The 18,466-nt window shown below is 46.0% G+C and overlaps 2 protein-coding genes across 2 annotated transcripts; both read right to left on the bottom strand.

Annotated features, from left to right (window-relative positions):
* Window positions 1-9,750: 9,750 nt before the first annotated feature.
* On the bottom strand, window positions 9,751-12,862 carry LOC119267762 (zinc finger CCCH domain-containing protein 3-like). The gene is made up of 5 exons (XM_037549201.1): window positions 12,644-12,862; window positions 12,452-12,534; window positions 12,175-12,253; window positions 11,612-11,707; window positions 9,751-9,985 (listed from the first exon to the last, which is right to left on the bottom strand). Exons 1-5 carry the CDS (start codon window positions 12,777-12,779, stop codon window positions 9,882-9,884), a joined length of 498 nt encoding a protein of 165 aa, XP_037405098.1. The 5' UTR covers window positions 12,780-12,862; the 3' UTR covers window positions 9,751-9,881.
* Window positions 12,863-13,654: 792 nt separating this feature from the next.
* Window positions 13,655-17,627, bottom strand: LOC119267763 (glycogen synthase kinase-3 homolog MsK-3). The gene is made up of 12 exons (XM_037549202.1): window positions 17,425-17,627; window positions 16,503-16,685; window positions 16,314-16,406; window positions 16,010-16,069; window positions 15,505-15,777; window positions 15,347-15,421; window positions 15,059-15,256; window positions 14,906-14,956; window positions 14,717-14,812; window positions 14,556-14,639; window positions 14,329-14,431; window positions 13,655-14,194 (listed from the first exon to the last, which is right to left on the bottom strand). The coding sequence occupies exons 2-12, from the start codon at window positions 16,611-16,613 to the stop codon at window positions 14,118-14,120; spliced, it is 1,221 nt and encodes a 406-aa protein (XP_037405099.1). The 5' UTR covers window positions 16,614-16,685; window positions 17,425-17,627; the 3' UTR covers window positions 13,655-14,117.
* Window positions 17,628-18,466: the final 839 nt, after the last annotated feature.

An 18,466-nucleotide genomic window follows, 5' to 3' on the forward strand; every position in this document is an offset into this window, starting at 1 on the left:
TTGCCGAGTATGGTGCAATTGATGCCATGGAGCCCCTTCCCTAGGAGACCGTCGGGCGCGAGCTGGACATGGAGGCGGCGGCGGAGATCTACGAGCACCAACCATAGTAGTACTCTTTGTTTTGTTTAATTAAGAGCACCGGTCTTTAATTTGTTAGAGTAATGTTTAGGTCATCTAGCTCTGTTTAATTGCTGAACTTGCTCGATTAAGAAGTATGGGTGTGCTGTAGTCTCCTTTGTGCACCCAATTATGCAATGACGTGGATGACCACTGTAACCAGGGAAATTCAAACCAAAATTGTTGACGTTCAATCTCATCACACATGGGTTAATCTATCTGAATCGTTTGTGATGCTCACATATATCGTACACAGTTCTGAATAAGGGACCGTGTCTGATGACACTTTGCGCGCCAGTTCTTTCGCTGAAGCGATTCCAAATTTTCGGCTTCCGCGGAAATATCTACCTCCCCCCCTTACCAAAAGCCACATTTCCCCTATTTCTGCCTTCCTTACCAATTTGAAACCTTCACTCCTTGCTTGCAGCGCCGCCTCCTCGCCGGCGACCCTCCTCCACACTGCTCGGCCTCGCCTATCCAGGCAGGTAATCCACACCCGACCCCCATCCTCCTCCTTCTTCCACATCCCACATGTCCCGACCGCCAGCACGACACCTTCCAGTCAAATCACCGACCCCTCCACCAAATAAGTGTCGCCCTAAGCCATGGTGCACGCAGTATAGCCAGGATCTCAAGGACCATTTGGCAGCGGAGAAGCAAATCGTGGCCACACACGTGGATGAGGTCGCGATGGCTGCCATTCGTGTTGACCCCCAGATCTTGGAGGATCACCTCGCCATCGAGGCCACTGTTGACGCCTCGCGCACCGACGATGCAACGCGGTTGACTGTTTGGTTCAATTCTGCAATGCGATGTTCAATTGTTATGGGTGCATTCTATTATTGTATAACATGTGATAAATAAATTGAATTTGGTTGTACTAAATACATGAGAAACAAATACAATTGCTATATTTCCAAGTTGTTAAGCATGCTTGGTTTGGTTAACTGTCTGATCTTCTATTAGGAGTATGTTATATTGTGCAATGTGGTGCTCAGTTAACGCTTGGTTCATTTGTTGTGGTGTTTAGTTAACTGTTTTGTTTGGTTCAATTCTGCAATGCGATGTTCAATTATTGTGGGTGCATTCTGTATACCATGTGCAGAATAAATTAAATTTGGTTATACTAAATACATGAGAAACAAATACAATTGCTATGTTTCTAAGTTGTTACGCATGCTTGGTTTGGTTAACTGTCTAATCTTCTATTAGGAGTATGTTATATTGTGCAATGTGGTGCTCAGTTAATGTTTGATTCATTTGTTGTGGTGTTTAGTTAACTGCTTGGTTCAATTCTGCAATGCGATGTCCAATTGTTGTGGCTGCATTCTGTTATTGTATACCATGTGAGGAATAAATCGAATTTGGCTGCACTTAATACATGAAAAACATATACAAGTGCTATATTTCCTAGTTCTTAATCATGCTTGGTTTGGATAAATGGGTTTTTCATGTGGCTTGAATTAATCTGATGAATTTGCAATGTGCTTATTTTTCATCAAAATATTTTACTAATAGCATGCGAACCCTTACTTAACCTGATGACTAACTACCTTATATGTGTTGCAGGGAAACAATGGGAAGCACTGAGGTTTACAATAGAGGTTAGCACATGCATGGTCTGTTGTCTAATAGCACATTATTGTGCAATTGCAGGAACCATTCTAATATTTAGGTTTTTAACAATTTGGCCTTGCACATGTAGGTCCTGCTGTCGGAGATTTTGACCCACTATTTGACCCTTTTTGCATATGGGGAAATGAGTTGTCCATGAATATCAGTCAAGTCAAGAAACTTACAAAGATTGTTATGATAAAGAAATTAGCGACAAAAAACAACAAGATCTTTGTCTACACAATGCAGAAGACATCAGTTCACTACAGGATGGTACTAACTATTATACCTTGCCTTTTTTTATTCCTTTGCCCCATTTCCAATATAGAGAAGATATTTATGCACATCCTTGTTTTCAGGCCTTTCCAAAGCAGTTCACTGATGATTACCTCTCAAACCACCTGTATGGTCAGGAGACGAGGAAGGTATTCATACCACACCCACGGTTCAGTATTGAAGTGTTCCTGAAGAGGATGAAGGATGGACGGTCAATCATCCACAGGCACTGGCCTAAAGTTACAAAGACCTTCAACATCAATGAAGGCTCAATATTCACCTTCTGCTTCAACAGTTTTCTAGATGAGATACATATGTCTATGTACCGTCTATGATGCTAATTTCGAAAGGTTATAGATGTTGCATGTGAAACTTGGTGCTGGTGTAGTTCTGTAATAGAGTAGCTGAGTGCTGAAGCTATATGATGTTGTACTCTGATGTATTTCAAATATGAAAATGAAATATATTCTATGCTTAATATGAAATGTCAATTAGATTAATAAATAGATTATTAATAATCGGATAATTAGCCTTCTAATTGGGATTTTCTATTGCAAACGGTTATTGAGAAAACACCGTGTGTGATGCATTCAATAACGCACACTATTTCTAGGAATAAACCATGTTAGATTAATGAACAATCACACACGACCTTCTCTTGAAAACTGTTTGCGTTAGGCCACCTTGCGCAAATGTTTACCACATAAAAACTGTTTGCGATGGACAGTCTTTGCCACACAGTTTCTTCTATGCACCGTGTATGATCCATTCAATAACGCAAACGGTAAAATTGTTAATACCGTGTGCAATGGCAACGCTATCACAAACGATTTAATGGGGAAAATTATGTGTGATGTACCTGTGAATGGAACATTTTCCTTGGAGCGACTGTGTGGCATGTACATACGAACGAAACATTTAGCGGGGACTGACTGTGTGGGATGTACTTGCGACTGGAAATAATTTCGCCTGTATAATTGTATTTTTTAGCTCTACTGTACGTATTTCGTATTTGAGCGCTCACCGGTCGCACACGAACTCATTTTGCCGAGCGTGTGTGCCAGGAGGGCATATCCCCGACGGTTTCTGTGTCATGTGGGAATGACCCCCCTATCGCCGTCACTCACTAGGCGACGGTTCCAAATGCCATCGCGGAAAGGGGTTAAAAAACCGTTTGTATAGCACCTCGTTGTACTAGTGTAAGCTGGGAGGTGAAACATTAAGCCCCTATCTTTCTCTGTGTTCAACAGATGCTTTTGTTCTAAAAATAAGCTTTGATTGTCAGCAATCATGTAAGACTATATGATAGTTGAGTATGTGGAATTTTCTAAATCAAAGCTCTTACATATACTCTTCCTGAAAATAAGATGAATTGCAATTGTTTGATGACCGAGAACATGGTTTGTCAGTTTTCAAGAAACTTTATGGTCTATATATGAATAGCTTGCTACTTGATCATGAGAAGTTTTATGAGATGAGCTATTGTTTATGATAAAGAATAATGCTTGAAAAAGTGTTTGGAACTATCATTGATAAAATTTATGCACTATGCTAGCATTCACACTTCATAAATTATTTCTTTTATCATTTACCTACTCAAGGACGAGCAGTAATTAAGCTTGGGGATGTTGATACGTCTCCAGCGTATCTATTATTTATGAAGTAGTCATGCCATGTTTACAACAATTTTATATGGTTTTGGTATGATTTGATTAGAACTAACCCAGACTGACGTTGTTTTCAGCAGAACTACCGTGGTGTCGTTTTTTGTGCAGAAATAAAAGTTCTCGGAATGGGCTGAAAATTTACGGTGATTTCTATGGATCAAAAGAGAACCCCAAAGCACAAGAGTTGGACCAGAAGCTTCACGACAAAGCGGCAAGGGTGGAGGGCGCGCCCACCCTCCTAGGGCATGCCCCCTAGCTTGTCACTGCCTCGTGAACCCCCTTGACGTGAGATCGATGCCAAAATTCCTATAAATACCAAAAAACCCCGAAAAGAAATCTAGATCGGGAGTTCCTCCGCCGCAAGCCTCCGTAGCCACGAAAAATCAATCTAGGCCCTCTCTGGCACCCTGCCGGAGGGGGCCATCATCACCGGAGGCCATGAAGGAGGATCCCGTGGGGGGGCATCATCACCATGGAGGCCAAGGACCAGAGGGAGAACCTCTCCCCATCTAGGGGGAGGCCATGGAGGACGAATCACAAGGGGTAGACACTCTCCCCCTCTCTTTCGGTGGCGCCGGAATGCCGCCGGGGAACCATCATCGCGGTGATTGTCTTCATCAACATCACCATCGTCATCACTTTTATGCGGTCCACTCTCCCGCACCCCGCTGTAATCCCCTACTTGAACATGGTGCTTTATGCCATATATTATGATCCAATGATGTGTTGCCATCCTATGATGTTTTGAGTAGATTTCTTTTGTCCTTTGGGTTGATTGATGATCTAGATTAGTTTAGTTGTATGTTTTATTTTGATGATGTCCTATGGTGCCTTCTGTGCCGCACACACGTGAAGGATTCCCATTGTAGGGTGTTGCGATATGTTCATGATTCGCTTATAGTGGGTTGCTAAAGTGAGGTAAGCTTAAACTTGAAACTTTAATGCTATGGTTGGGTTTTACCTTAATATCTTTAGTAGTTGTTGATGCTTGCTATAGTTTCAATCATAAGTGCATATGATCCAAGAAGAGAAAGTATGTTAGCTTATGCCTCTCCCTCATATAAAATTGCAATAACGACTACGATTTTGTTAACAATTGCCTAGGACAATTCCGCACACCTATCCATCATTATTCCACACTCGCTATTTATAATATATTCTAACTTTATGTTAACATCACCTATTTTTATATTTTAGCTCTCCGACATCATGCAAAGCTATCCTCTTTATACCCACAACGTAGTTTTATTTCTCGTTTCTAGATGAAAGCAAACATTCGGTGTACGTAGAGTCGTGTCAGTGGCAAATAGGACTTGAGAGAATATTGATCTTACATTTAGCTCCTTGTGGGTTCGACACTCCATACTTATCACTTCCACCTTCAGAAATTGCTACGATGACTCCTTGCATTTGGGGATTATCAAGGGCATCTCCAACTGTAACCCGTAAATTTCCTCCCGCATCCGTCCGCGGACAGGGCGACCAGTCCACGGACATGGACGCGGGACGCGGCCATCCAACTATACTCGCATACATTTCAAGCTCTTTTTCAACAAAGAGGATGAAATTCGTGCAAACAAGGTCGGATTTCATATAAACACGTCTAGATTTCATATAAACAAGATGAATTTCATTACATTTACATGAAAGTGGTGCTAGTCCGTCTCTAGAGGTATAAGTATAATACCTAATCTAAACGGTCATCGGCGCCCGTTCCCCGTGTCCGTGAAGGAAATAAGCCCTAGAGGCTATAATAAAGTTGTTATTTATATTTCCTTATACCATGATACATGCTTATTATTCATGCTAGAATTGTACTAACCGGAAACTTGATACATGTGTGGATACATAGACAAAACACAGTGTCCCCAGTAAGCCTCTACTAGACTAGCTCGTTAATCAAAGATGGTTAAGTTTCCTAACCATAGACATGTGTTGTCATTTTATGAACGGGATCACATCATTAGGAGAATGATGTGATGGACAAGACCCATCCGTTAGCTTAGCATAATGATCGTTTTTTATTGATATTGCTTTCTTCATGACTTATACATATTCCTTTGACTATGAGATTATGCAACTCCCAAATACCGGAGGAATACCATGTGTGCTATCAAACGTCACAACGTAACTAGGTGATTATAAAGATGCTCTACAGGTATCTCTGAAGGTGTTTGTTGGGTTGGCATAGATCGATATTAGGATTTGTCACTCCGAGTATCGGAGAGGTATCTCTGGGCCCTCTCAGTAATGCACATCATAATAAGCCTTGCAAGCAAAGTGACTAATGAGTTAGTTGCGCGGTGATGCATTACAGAACGAGTAAAGAGACTTGCCGGTAACGAGATTGAACTAGGTATGAAGATACCGACGATCGAATCTCGGGCAAGTAACATACCAATGACAAAGGGAATAACGTATGTTGTCATTGCGGTTTGACCGATAAAGATCTTCGTAGAATATGTAGGAACCAATATGAGCATCCTGGTTCTAGTGTTGGTTATTGACTGGAGATGTGTCTCGGTCATGTATAGATAGTTCTCGAACCCATAGGGTTTGCACGCTTAACGTTCAATGACGATTTGTATTATGAGTTATGTGTTTTGGTGACTGAAGATTGTTCGGAGTCCCGGATGAGATCACGGACATGAGAAGGAGTCTCGAAATGGTCGAGAGGTGAAGATTGATATATTGAACGATAGTATTCGGACACCGGAATGGTTCTGGAATGTTTCGGGTATTTTTTGGAGTACCGGGAGGTTACCGGACCCCCCCCCCCCGGGGGGGGGAAGTAATGGGCCTACATGGGCCATAGGGGAGAGAGAAGGGAGCCCACAAGGGGTGCCCCCCCATGGGAGTCCGAATTGGACAAAGGGGAGGGGGTGTGGCCCCCTTTCCTTCTCCCTCTCCCTCTCCCTCTCCTTCCCTTTTCCCTCTCCGAAAGAAAGGAAAGGGGTCGACTAGGAGTCCTAGTCGGTTCCCCCCCCCCATGGCTCGCCCCCTGTGGCCGGCCTCCTCCCTCTCCTCCTTTATATATGGGGGCAAGGGGGCACCACAAAGCACAACAGTTGTTTCTTAGCCGTGTGCGGTGCACCCCTCCACAGTTTACTCCTCCGGTCATATTGTCATAGTGCGTAGGCGAATCCCTGCGCGGATCACATCACCATCATCGTCACCACGCCGTCGTGATGACGAAACTCTCCCTCGACACTTTGCTGGATCAAGAGTTCGAGGGACGTCATCGAGCTGAACGTGTGCTGAACTCGGAGGTGACGTACGTTCGGTACTTGATCGGTTGGATCGCGAAGACGTTCGACTATATCAACCGCGTTAACCTAACGCTTCCGCTTTCGGTCTACGAGGGTACGTGGACACACTCTCCCCCTCTAGTTGCTATGCACCTCCTAGATAGATCTTGCGTGTTCGTAGGAAATTTTTTGAAATTGCATGCTATGTTCCCCAACAGTCCGACCATAGGCCGAGAATTGAAGCTTCGCCGTCTCCACTTCCGCCTCAGCGCTCTCCAGCTCCGCCTCCGTAACCTTTGCCTTCGGAGGTCTGGGAAGTGAAGTTGTCCGCCTCCACATCGCCGCCAAGCGACTAATCGGCCAAAGGTGTTGAGCCCACCAAGCTTGGAGTCGATGGGAGGGGAGGAGCGGTGGCCTTCCTGAGACACGAGCGACGGTGACCTACCGTGCACTACTGTTCCTTGCTGCCGGCACCGCCCACAGACGCGTCAGCTTCATGGTTGTCGTGGCAGGGCGCGGACTTGGCATGTCCTCCCTGTCGTCGTGGTCTTGGCGAACACCGCCTCGCCCACGTTGTCGCTCTTCTTGTAGGCGGTCGCCACCTCCACCACTGAGCGAGGCGAATCTCGCGGGCTAAGCGGTAAGGCTCAAGCAGAGCCTCCTGCTCTGCCAGGTTCGCGTCTGGTGCGACAGCCCTGCCAGCGGCGTGCTGCTCCTTCGCCTACACGTGCTCCTACTGGAGGTGGTGGTTGTAGGCGGCGTCGGCCTGCGCCTCCCGAAACTGCTCCTCCCGCACCATGTCCATGTAATGGACACGGGCCTCGCCGATGGTCAAGGTGCAATGCACCAGCGAGGTTGGCGCATGGAGGAGGGTTGCGCTGGTTCATCGGCAGTGGCGTCCTCCATTGGGACGTCATCGTGCTCCGGCTGCCTGCCGGCCAACCAGCCAGCAACAATGGCAGCCATCTCCTTCTTCTGGTCTGACGTCAGCCATCCCAGAGAGCTTTGACGGGGGAGGGATCCATGGTGGGAGTGGTGCGGAGAGGGATTGGAGGTGGATGGCTGCGGCCATGGCCAGGGCACCGATTTTTATAGCAATGGTGGGCGGCAGAGGGATGGACGGGTGGCGCCGGAGGAGACGCCTCGGCAACCACGTGGCATCAATATGGGCATCAAATGGACGGACACGCGGCCATCGTGTCGCTTGAATGCGCGGCAGTCGCCTGCACCGGGAAGCAACGCGGGCGGCGCCAGTGAGCGGTCACGTCGTGGCCGGGCATGAATGCGGGCGCTGATGCTCTGGAGCGGCGCGGACCAAAAACGTGTGGGGGGAGGGTGAGGTTTTTGGTGGGCCAAAGCGGTCAGAACAAGGCTTGCGATCGGTCCAGGCTCCGCCAAAGTCCCCCACGTTTGTCTCCGGTTTACGGGAGAAATCCCGTCAGGACCACCCCACGGATCGATACATGCCCACGTTGGATGGATTTCGCTGTCCAGACAGCATGATCCAGACGGATGCGGGAGGTTTTGAGAGTCAGTGTTGGAGATGCTTTAAGTACAATGCTTATATACAGAGATATATAACAATCTTATGTTCCATAGTAATTGCTCCGGGTACTGCGTAGTTTCGATCGAGCATTGTGATACTGAATTTCCCTCCTCTTCTCAGCTGCTTTTGGTTTCTATCTCTGACAAAAACACATATCGGAAAATAAATAATCAGCTCCAGTGCAAGCTGGGATGCATGATTTCAAAGGCCAAACTGCGTCAGTAACCAACAGATACCTCCGTCGTGCCCAGAGCACTAGTATATAGTGTAATGAACGGATGAAGATGAACGATCTACTGTATGAGGTTTCTCGAGGGCAGGGCATACAACAGGTACGCCCAATGAACGGATGAAGACGCACGATCTATGAGCTAGTACACTGTACCAATCCAATCAACGGACGAAGAGAATTTGATTAGGTAACAACAGCATATTTACACGCCAAAACCATATGCAGAATAAAGTAGAATCTGCACGTAAGGTATGTGTTAAAAATCTTCCTTTTCGAACCTAACAGCGAAACCAAAATGTTAGATGACCAAACATTTGACAGGGTGAGGAGAATTAGCAGTGTTTTCCAAAATATCAGCACCAACCACACCCCCAAACGGCTCACCTACAGCCTAACAAAACAACACAACAACTGTAACACATATCATAAGCTTTCTGTGATCGAAGGGAAGAGGAAAAGAATTCCTCCCTCACGAAACAGATGTCTTGCAAGAAATGCAAATTCACCTGAAACCAGTAAGAAAAACGAGCACCTGAGTACACGGCTCACTATTTATATGTACCTGCGGCTTGAGCATTGTTGCTACCATCATTCCAAAGTAACCAGCCAGCAGCAGTCCTCATCGATCTATAGATGGCTTCCCTCCTGCTGCTGCTGCAAGCCATCATCCGTGGTGCCGACGAGGGGCGTCTCGGCACAAGGGAGGTGCCAGAGGAGGTGAAGCAGCCCAAGATGTTCTCCCCAAACCCTCTGTTGGAGCACAAGGGATGCAGGCTCGACGACGACGACGTGGAAGAAGAACGGTGGCTGGTTGCCTGCTTGCAGTGGCCCCGGACCAATCACCAATCAGCTTGGATGCAGACGATCTGATCTCATCGATCACTTATATTCATAAATGGAGTGCCTGTCAATCTCGAATGAAGATGGCTGGCTCTGCCTTCCAATGTAGTTCTTGCCTACATTGCCTAGGATAAAGTATTTTGTGTCTGAACAAATGTTGGTTGATTTCTTGCATGGCTAGTACAAAATGTTCAACATAACAGAGCTATCTCACTGCCAATAAAACTCTATCTGTATACAGGAAGCAAGAACTTGTTATTGGTGAAATTTCTTTCACACATTTCAATGGCCGGTCAAATATACAGCATCCCAAATGATCAACATTTCAGACAGGTGGCAATTCAACCCCAGTCGACAAAAGGAAGTGGAGGATAGCCACCTTCAGGGGGAGGTTGCAGCGATGGAGGTAAGTTGCCCCATGAAGTGTGGCCTGTTAGTATGTTTCCTGTGAAATGTGACAGAAATAAACGTAGCATTATCAAATGGAAGCTCATAAAGAGGTTAAGTTCAACAGCGAGCCAACAGGTGGGCTTCAACAGGCTCAAGCCTGCCCTAGAAAACATTTTTTTATTACTAGAGCACTCCGGTCTGAGCCTAGCTCCCCAGCCCATCTAAAAGCCCATTCACCATATAGAAGATGAAAAGAATGCAGCAGTTAGCCAGGCCAATAGCTTCACACGCACAAGCACAGCACCACGCGACTCGACGCAGCCAGACAGCCACGCCGCTGGAAGGACAAGCCGCCAAATATTTATTTGTCTAATTCTCAAATTACTTTGCTACGTCAGTAAACTATTAGTCTACTTCATGATCTATTAATTGATTTAGTGTCCAATATAATTTGTTCGCAGTCCCCTCAATAAAGAAAACTTGTTCGCAGATTTACAAAAATGAAGAGAAAGAGTATGAGCATGCACAATTTTTACAGAAGCAGTTCAGTTATACCCTTGCCGAACCTGAATTTGCCCCAGCTAATGTGAACCCAGATCCCCTCCCTTGATTTCTGTGAGCACATGTCGTTCCCAACTACCAGTGCCTAGGGTTCCCTCCACGCCGACACCTTAGTCGCGCTCCTCTCTTCCATTTGGCGGCCCCGTCGGTGGCCAGATGAGTGGGGACCTGCCCTTTTTTTGTTAGCTCTAGTAGGTCTTGTTTTCTCTTGGTTTTGGGTTCTCTGGCAGCTCAGCGAGGTGGTCGCGGGCGACAATGGTGTGTTGGGATAAAAATTGTGCTAATTTGGACAGATGACTTGCGGTTGGGCACTTGACCTACATTTCTATATTTTCTATATTTTGGTTAAGAAGGCGTTGTAGGGAAAGGCTGCATACTATAGACCCAAAGTGGTCGGACCCTTCCCCGGACCCTGCGCAAGCGAGAGCTACGTGCACCGGGCTGCCCTTTTTTTGGTTAGAAGGCGTTGTACAATAGCCGTAATAAGCAACATTTCACACCAATACATCAATACTCTCTGACTTTTTATTGTTGCTTCTCTAGTATTGATGTATTGGTGTGTAAATTCATAATACATTAGACAATATTTTCAATGATGATACCAATTTAGTTTAGCTACCATAAAAATATTTAAGCCCACCCTCCATCTTCTTCCTGGATTCACCACTGGTTAAGTATGATGAAACATCTATGAAGCTACCCTGGTAAGAGTTGCCTTTGTAAGCATCAAAATTCATTGCTTTGGAAAAAGCTCCCAAGGATATGACTAGAAGAAGCTGACAGCAAATTGTTAAGTACTAGCATATTACTAAAGCACTTTAATATGTGGTCCATTATCAGGCAGCAACAGGCGGACCTGCTTGCAATCGAATTGCCTCCAAACATCTAAATAGAACCTAATTACTGATTTGGAAACGAGGCAAATGGACCCGTTAGCATGCAAATGGTTATATTCAACAATTTTATGCCACGGGTTCTATCTAGAAAATGACAACTGAGGCATGGAAAATGTGATGAGCAGATAGCTTGCTGCGTATCATAATTTTTGTTTTCCAGTGGCTGCCACAAAATAAAATCAAGTAATATGTCTGGCAAGAGTCTCATGCAAGAAATAGATCACCTGAGAAAGAATTTCCTTCCACCGCCGGATATCCAACAAAATTTGGTTGAGTTCCAAGAAAATTAGACTGTTGCCCCATTGCTCCTGGAACAGGCCCTGAACCATAAAATGAATTCAATACATAAGGCCTGCCCAAGGAATAAATTCAGTACAAAATGAAGTATCTAGCGTGCCAAAATACGTAGCCACGAATTGCAACTAACAATTCGAGCATAACTCGCTCATGTTAACTCTACGGGAAGATGAATACTAGTACTAGTCCACAAGACTATAAATACACCTCAACGATTTTGTAGGCATACAGCTATCATTTCATGGTAAAAGTAAGTGAAGAACGGAATACTGCTTGAATCTCACAAAAGTGTAGCAACCAAACAAAAGTCTACACAACTATCCACCAGAGAACCCAAGCTGAGTCGCTTAAGTCAAGTTTAGCATTGTGAAGCAAGTTTCTAGGATATGAGTTGCATCCTACAAGCCATACATCATGTAAACATATGAATAATTCATTCACATCAAACCCATGCTAGGAGTACCAGAATAGCATCTGAAAGTAAACTGACCAGACGGAGCTAATGCCGGGTTCACAGCATGTGGCTTCGGATGGAAGTACCTGCATGCATCCCCAAACTTGCATGTTCCCTGTAACATCATCAATCAAGAAGCTAACTGAACAATGGTGCACTGAGTAACATCATCCACAAACCATCGCGCATGAACAATTGACCTCAGATTCATCTTGGCACAGCCACGCGTAATGCAGAATGCTGTAGCTAAACTAGTACTCCCTCTGTAAACGAATGTGGTAGGAATTAAGAACTGGTAAGGAAAGGAACGTGCCGTGCGGACGAAGTGGTTGCAGACGCCCTGGCCGAGGATCGCGCCGTCGGGCTGGAGGAGGGGAGATGGGCCGCCGTGGGACTCTGCCGAAGAAGACGGGTTTAGGTTTAGGGTCAAGAATGGGAGGGGGCGGGCAAGGTGTTCGAGGGAATGCGTCATAGGCCTTGAGGAGGGAGGGGAGGGGGACGTAACCTTGGCGGCGGACGGAGTCGTACCAGAGGGCGCTGGCGCGGTGGTGCTGGGCGCCCTGGAGGTGGCGCCTGCGGGCGGCGGCGGTGTCCTGGAACTCCTTGTCGCAGTAGTCGCAGTAGTACTTGCCCAGCGGCATCTCCTTCGTCTGCACCTTCGGGCTTCAGCCGCGTTTGCAATCAGAGATTTCGCGAGAGTTTTCTGACAGTTTCTAAGCAGTGAGATGTACTTATCTCTCGATCTTTCTTTTCTAAAATTCGTCCATCCAAAACTCTCTCGCTAGAGCCTCTTCCTATAATCACGTCATGTTAGGTTCGCTAAAGCAACTTTCCTGCAAATTTCTGAAATCAGCATTTCATTTGTATAACGGGAGTATCCATTTTATTGTTTTTATTGTTTAACAAACGAGGCTGATTTTTTCTGCTTGCGTTTGTACTGTGTTCAAAACTTTTCTGCAAAATTCTGATGTATCTAGAGACATTTTAACTTTTTAGTGTTAGGAACTCCATCCATCACTTAATATAAAACTGTTTTTGACATTGTGCGAACATAATACCAAGCAAAATTGTAAGACGTTTTTCACACGGCCAGTGTCACAGGTCAAAAATTGTCTTATACTCCCTCCGTCCCAAAATATAAGAACATTTTTAACAATGTTAATGTTCTTATATTTTGAGACAGAGAGAGTATAAGACATTATTAAAATTGTTCTTATATTTTAGGACAAAGGGGATATTAAATTACAGAGGAAATATATTCTAGACAAATCTAAGACGACGGACATTAATTTACCAAGGGAGTACATTCACAGCAAAATTGGGTATGCTTCCAGCTTTTTCCGTTCAGAACGTTCGGAAACTTGCCGTGTTATTTCAAAAAAGTTAAGCCCAACCGTAGAAGACTGTATAAGCAAACCCCACAGCATAAGATTGAACGACTGAGTTGCATACATTACAGCTTCATGCAACAGAGTGAAAGATCAACTATTCAAAATGAGCTACAACCAAAACAAGATGAACACAAATCATGGCACGTTGCAACAAACGACTCAATAGGAGACAACAAGTACATAGCACCACTGCAGTAGCAACAGGTAGCCTTCAACAACAGGAATCTAAAACCAGGTGGCGGTGTCCGACGAGCAAGAAACTAGGAAAATCTTGAGGACCCAATACTAGGATCAATTACCATAAATACATTCATACTTCTCTAGAACATATTACAGATCAGCCATGGCAATCCCAATTCTCAGGCGAGGGTTAGTACAAGGGAGGATGAACCGGTTACATTGTCAAGCTTGCATCGCAGCATACTACTACTCAGCTACACAGGTCAACAGGGTGGAGTGGTCATACATCACGTCTTCCAACAACCATAATAGTTCATCATGCTCGCATGCTGCCCAACCAACATCCCCAGGGGAAATGTGGCACTTGTCGATGCAATTCCAACGACTCGTGCGACAAGCATCTCATAGTCACGCATGGGAGCTCTGCTTTCTCGCATGATCTGGGATCAATTTTGCCGCAACATCCGCTGGGATTCCTTTCAGTTCTGAGCACAAACAGAAAGCGAAAATAAGACTAGGTGTTGAAAATAAGACCAGGCAACAAATTAGATATTCAAGTCTAACACAAGTAATCACTATGATCCCAGCCACCACAAATAATCACTGTTGCATTACTTACCGTTAGGCTTGAAGTTAAAAAGAGGAGGCAGAAAGCGGCTATTCGGAAGGCGGGTACCCGGGTCCCGAAGCTCATCAAAGAAGGGGTGAACAAGTGCCTCAACCTGGACAGCAAGTTAATAGAGATCTTAGTAAAATACCATACTACACAAGATCATTGCAAAAGAATTGTATGAGTGCAGTATTCTCTGTGTTTCAACCACATGATGTGCATTCTAATATACTTACAGCAGTGCATCTTAGGTTGGGCGAGTACTGGAGGAGCCGAGAGACTAGATCAACAGCTTCAGGTGGCATCCTTTTATGGAATACCTACAGATTGCACGTGTTAGTAGGCTGATATGCACCAATACCTAACAGTATATAAACAGCACTACATAGATTTGTACCTTGTGCCATGGGTGTGCTTTAATCTGTGGGAATTTGAACTCTGTATAATTTGGGTTCATGCATTTAATTTCTTCCCTTGTAGGGGTACCAAGGACCTGCAGCAAATGATCAAATTCTATGTGATAAGAACTTTTGCCTGGGAAATAAAAAAGACAACCGATTGCTAAGCACTAGAACTGTTTAACCACCTTGATGATTTCAACAAGCTGGTCCACACCACTTTCACCAGGAAACAGAGGCTGTCAAACAAAATGACCTTGTAAGCCATTATGAACTAACAGTATAGTGCTGATTTGTTAAGGGCTACATTCAAGATGCACAAAGAAAAGCAAGCTGCTTACCTGCCCTAGCATAAGCTCAGCAAGAACACATCCAGCAGACCAAATGTCAATGGCTGTAGTGTACTCAGTAGCACCAAATATGAGCTCTGGAGCCCTATAGTATCGGGAACAAATGTATGATATGTTTGGTTCTCCCTTAACAAGAACTTTTGCGCTCCCGAAGTCACACAGTTTCAGCTGGTGAGTATGTGGGTTTACCTACAGTTATAGTTCAGAAAAATCAATCCACAGATAAAAACATGTGATTGATTTTGAGACCAACAGAAGATGAGTAAGTTCTCAGCATACCAAAAGATTCTGTGGCTTGATATCCCTGTGGCAAACTCCAATGCTGCCATGAATGTAAGCCAGAGCCCTACATATCTGTCAAAATAAATAAATATGGGATTAGCAGACGCCCAAGTATAACGCGGTACCAAAAAAAAAAGAACATACAGAAATATTACCTGGTATGTATAGAGCTTCACATAGATTAGTGGCATGCGCTGGTTCATCTTGTTGTAATGCTTGACAACACGATGGACAGTCTCAGGCACATACTCGAGAACCAAGTTTAGATACAGTTCATCCTTCTCAGTTGTAGAAAAGAAACAATGCTTCAGAGCTACAACATTTGGGTGGTCAAGCAGGCGCATGGTCTGTAGCTCACGGTTCTTGTAGCGCTTATCCTGAAGGACCTTCTTAATGGCAACAGTTTCCCCTGTCTCCAAACATTTAGCCTGCAAAACGGACAGATTAAGGTTATATGAGACACAAGCTCCATGTACACCCAACATTAGTATATAGCAATCACAAGAAAATCTGTTATGGTTATATAGGATATCCTAAATGTATAGATAGTTAGCTCAAGACAGGAATACAAAAAAACGCCTTCAGAGTAGATTCATGCGAGGCAATAAGAGAGCTGGCTGCCAATAAATAATAGACAAGCCTGAGGTTGTTGCAACTAACCTGGAATACAATACCAAATGAACCTTGACCAACAATCCGCTCAGCCATGTAGCTCACGGTCTGCAGGTACATCCAAGAACAAGATTATTAACATGAAATAAGTCACATAAACTATTCAGCTCAACAAACTATTCTAAGAAAGGTAGCATTAGCAGAGATTGACAATAATGAAGGCATTTAGGACATTTAGCACGCCACAATTATGTTGTTGGCCCAACGATCGAATCATGCATGCAGGCAAACAGATGAGAACAAAAGGCTGCTGATCCTAATCAAATGTGACATCATAGGAACAAACAGTCACCTGTTTGGGCTGACCATTTTTGCCACCAGTAGTTGTGACAATTATGTGTCCAGTCTCTGTTCCCTTGCCATTAATAATAGTGGCTTCCACTTCCTGCATATGTCATTCAAGCCAATCGTTAGGATTAAGTCGTATTTTTTGGAAATAAAATAGACTGCAGAAGACCCATCCAGATGACGCTTATCTGACCTTATCATCTCTTATCTTCAAATCGTTCATCTGATCTGGTAGCTTCTCAGCACCCATGCTGGTGCCGCTGCTGTTCTTGTGCCCAGACGGAGCAACCCCTACTGAAGCCATCTGTTACGGAAGCCAAGAGACGCCGATTCAGCAGCGCATCAATTCACAGAAGCAGTAGGTGTTTTGGTGTATCTGCAAATCGAATGACCAACATCAGTCATACGAGGTAGCAACAAAATTCAGAATAAACACGCCAGATGCAATTCACGACGGTTAAACACGAAATGTGCCTAACTAGCATAGCCAATTTGAGCGATGAAACGTTTATTTGGCCTAACTATTAGGTCTGCGCTCGGCGACCATGTTCTCGGGGAAAGCAGCTTTCCGCTCGAGAAAGTGGACCTGAAATAACGCAGCGAATGCATCTCATCTCTTGTGCATCTGTTTGGAGGGCATCAATAGATGCAAGGTACCAGCCTCTCAAACAATCACTACTACTGGGTACGATTTGACGGCGTAAATGATCTAGCTAGCAGTAAATAGCAGAAATATTTTAGCATTCGTACGAGTGCTCCCTGCTGACTAAACACCGACACAAATCCAGAACACACGCCGCCGCACCACATCCCTCCTAAGAAGCAACGCGTCGGAGAAAATCAGCTAATCTGCGAGGAATCCTCGCGCAAATTCCCGCAGAGATCGCAAAATGGCCTTGGCTTCCGTCAGGAAAAGGCGCGGATCCTGGCAGAGTCGTAGCCAGGTCACCGGAACGAACAATCAGCACGAGAAGCAGGAAGAGGCCACACGCTGCGCGGACTCAACAGCCACGGATGGATGGACCAGAGAACGCGTCTTCCCGGAGGACGCAAAACCCAGCAGCAGGAAGAACCAAATCGGCGAAGAAGGGGAAGGGACGCGCCGCGATTCATACCTCCTCCTTGCCGAGAGATCGCTGGATTCTCGGCTACCCCGCTCGCTCCGCCCTGTGTTGCGGCTGGGTTGGCTTCCCCCTTTCCTCTCCCCTCTCCCCTCTCCTTTCTGGTTGTCGGGACGCAACGAGATAGCAGTAGTAGTACTAGTCCAGCACCACCGGTGCGAGTGCCAAGGCCAAGGCGGAGGGACGACGCAGCGGCCGAAATGATTTGTGCCTGCCCCCCGCCTGCTGCCGAGGGCAGTCAAAGCAACCCACCACCACGGGAACGCGCGTCACCCGCCACGGCCCCGCCCGCCTCTACGCTCCCCGACAGGTGGGCCGTTTTCCTTAAAGGTCCCACACGTCGGGGTCGTGGAGCGGGTACGCGTCTCGGGGCGCGTGGGGGCTCGGGATCGATGGATCCATTGGGGTTTGGTTGGCCACGCCTTTTGACCGGTCAAATCCGCGGGGCCCGCAGCCTGGACTGGACTGCCTCGGTGGGTCGCCCTTGCCGCTGCTCGCCTGCTTTATCGGCCCTCTCGCCGACGCGCGGGCCCGGCGTCACATGGCCCGCGGGACAGCGAGGGGAAGTGAGAGGGACGCGTGACGGGTGCCGTGTGCTGCCAAGGTACTAGTACTCGCCCTATTTCCCTTTCTTTTCACCGCGTCAGAGGACCGAAAGATTCGAGTAGGTCATGGGGGAAATGACGGGGCTGCCCCCGCCATTTCCCGCTGCGTCTGGTCTGGGTTGGGTAGATCTGGCTGGGGGTTTTGGTTTGGTTTGAACTCGGGGCGGGCTGGTGAACGGTAATGGGCGGCAGTGAGTGGAGAGAGGACCAGCGTCCAGCGGGAAGGGGGCTGAGCATGTGGCTGCAGCGAGGCGTGGGCGAAGTTTTTTCAGGACCGCGGGCGGGGGCAGCAGAGCACAGGTGCTACGTGTAACTCTGAGGCCGGACTGTGTGGTAAAGTACCACGCTGGATGCCAAAATTTCAAATTCACCGGCGAATCTCGCCTCGACAGCGGACCTGGGATGAGATCATGGAAATCATCGGTCTCCGC

This window comes from Triticum dicoccoides, chromosome 3A (genome assembly GCF_002162155.2).
Source record: "Triticum dicoccoides isolate Atlit2015 ecotype Zavitan chromosome 3A, WEW_v2.0, whole genome shotgun sequence".
Taxonomy (NCBI): Eukaryota; Viridiplantae; Streptophyta; class Magnoliopsida; order Poales; family Poaceae; genus Triticum; species Triticum dicoccoides.

Coding starts and splice junctions, on each gene's coding strand:
- LOC119267762 (XM_037549201.1), bottom strand. CDS start 12,779: ATGCCGCTGGGCAAGTACTACTGCGACTACTGCGACAAGGAGTTCCAG. Junction 12,535..12,643: donor CGACTCCGTCCGCCGCCAAG/GTTACGTCCCCC, acceptor CTTCTTCGGCAG/AGTCCCACGGCGGCCCATCT. Junction 9,986..11,611: donor GGAAGGAAATTCTTTCTCAG/GTGATCTATTTC, acceptor CACATTTCACAG/GAAACATACTAACAGGCCAC.
- LOC119267763 (XM_037549202.1), bottom strand. CDS start 16,613: ATGGCTTCAGTAGGGGTTGCTCCGTCTGGGCACAAGAACAGCAGCGGC. Junction 16,407..16,502: donor TGAAGATAAGAGATGATAAG/GTCAGATAAGCG, acceptor TGACATATGCAG/GAAGTGGAAGCCACTATTAT. Junction 15,778..16,009: donor CATTTGGTATTGTATTCCAG/GTTAGTTGCAAC, acceptor TCCGTTTTGCAG/GCTAAATGTTTGGAGACAGG.